The sequence below is a fragment of the Scomber scombrus genome, chromosome 7 (genome assembly GCF_963691925.1).
Source record: "Scomber scombrus chromosome 7, fScoSco1.1, whole genome shotgun sequence".
In the NCBI taxonomy this organism is placed as follows: domain Eukaryota; kingdom Metazoa; phylum Chordata; class Actinopteri; order Scombriformes; family Scombridae; genus Scomber; species Scomber scombrus.
The window spans coordinates 32,437,913-32,439,240 of record NC_084976.1 but is presented as its reverse complement, the minus strand read 5'-3'; the positions used below and the strand labels follow the sequence as shown (position 1 = coordinate 32,439,240).

General features: G+C 49.5%; 1 protein-coding gene across 1 annotated transcript in view; it reads left to right on the top strand.

The window, feature by feature from the left end:
- The window catches only part of nudt17 (nudix (nucleoside diphosphate linked moiety X)-type motif 17), a 6,422-nt gene extending 5,602 nt beyond the window's left edge, over positions 1 to 820 (top strand). Inside the window, exon 9 of the mRNA XM_062423227.1 lies at positions 56 to 820. Within this exon, the coding sequence (XP_062279211.1) occupies positions 56 to 221 (166 nt within the window). The 3' untranslated portion in view covers positions 222 to 820. The remainder of the gene's footprint in view (positions 1 to 55) is intronic.
- Positions 821 to 1,328: the final 508 nt, after the last annotated feature.

The following is a 1,328-nucleotide window of genomic DNA, read 5'->3' as shown; positions in this document are numbered from 1 at the left end:
CGCTGTGTGACCTTTGACCCCTGCTGTGTGTGACCCCTGACCTCTGTGTGTGCAGCGTGTCGCAGGTCTCCTCAGACGGAGCTCTGAGCGACTCCTCGCTGCCGCTGGCCGTGTTTATCAGCCGGGTGCCGACCAGCGGCCCGGACGTGGAGCGAGTCAGCACCGGGACAAAGTTCGCCCTGGAGCTGTGGCTGCGGAGCCTGGAGACCCCTGACCTCTGACCCCTGACAGCTCTGTCTCTGTTAACCTTCGTGTCGACCTCCCGGGTCAAATAGACCCCGTCTGTTTTGACTGTTCCTTCTCTCCTCCATTCCTTCCTTCCGTCTGTCCTTCCTTCCTCCGTCCTTCTTTCTTTCCTTCCCTCCTTCCTTCCTTACTTCCTTCCTTCCTTTCTTTCCTCCCTTCCTTCTTTCCTCCCTCCCTCCTTCTCTCTTTCTTTCCTCCCCCTACCTTCCCCCTTCCTTCCTCTTTTCCTTTGTCCCTCCCTCCCTCCTACCGTCCTTCCTTCCTCCTTTCCTTCCTTCTTCATTCCTTCCTTCCTTCCTCCTTTCCTACCTTCCTCCTTTCCTTACTTCCTCCCTCCCTCCTTTCCTTCCATTTCCTCCCTTCCTTACTTCCTTCCTCCTTCTCTCCTTTCCTTCCTTCTTTCTCCTTTCGTTCCTCCTTTCCTTCCATTTCCTCCCTTCCTTCCTTCCTTCCTCGTTCTCTCCTTTCCTTCCTTCTTCCTTTTCTTCTTCCTTAAATCACATTTCATGAAGTTTGGTTCCTGTTATTGTTTACTTTAATAAAACATGACTGACTGAATTTGGAGTTTCCTGAAACGTTTCCTCTGAAACAAACAATGTCAGTGTTTCTACCAGCAGGCGGCGCCACAGACCAACGCTGGGCTTCAATACATCTTGTTATCTTCACTTGCTCCCAGGTGGGGAGTTCCGGTCCTCTGAAATGAGGCCAATGTGGAAGTAAATTAAAACTGCATTCTATCAAAAGGCCACCAGGGGGCGACCGTTTTGGTGTCAAAAGGACTTCCGTCTCTATACAAGTCAATGGAGAATTCACCAACTTCTCACTTGATTTCTAACCTCAGTAAACGTTTTCAAAATGTGTTTATGGTCTCAATCGCTAGTTTAAAGCCTTCTTCAATGCAGTATGATGTTCATTTGGGACATTTTGGCCTCCCTGATTTTATATGTGACGATAAAGCAGGGTATGCATTAGGGCGTGGCTACGTGGTGATTGACAGGTTGATTGGTTCACAGGTTCAGGAGGGCGCCTCATGCTCCTCCTGATGCCCATATAAGTAGAATCCATGTTTTTATTTTTCCCAG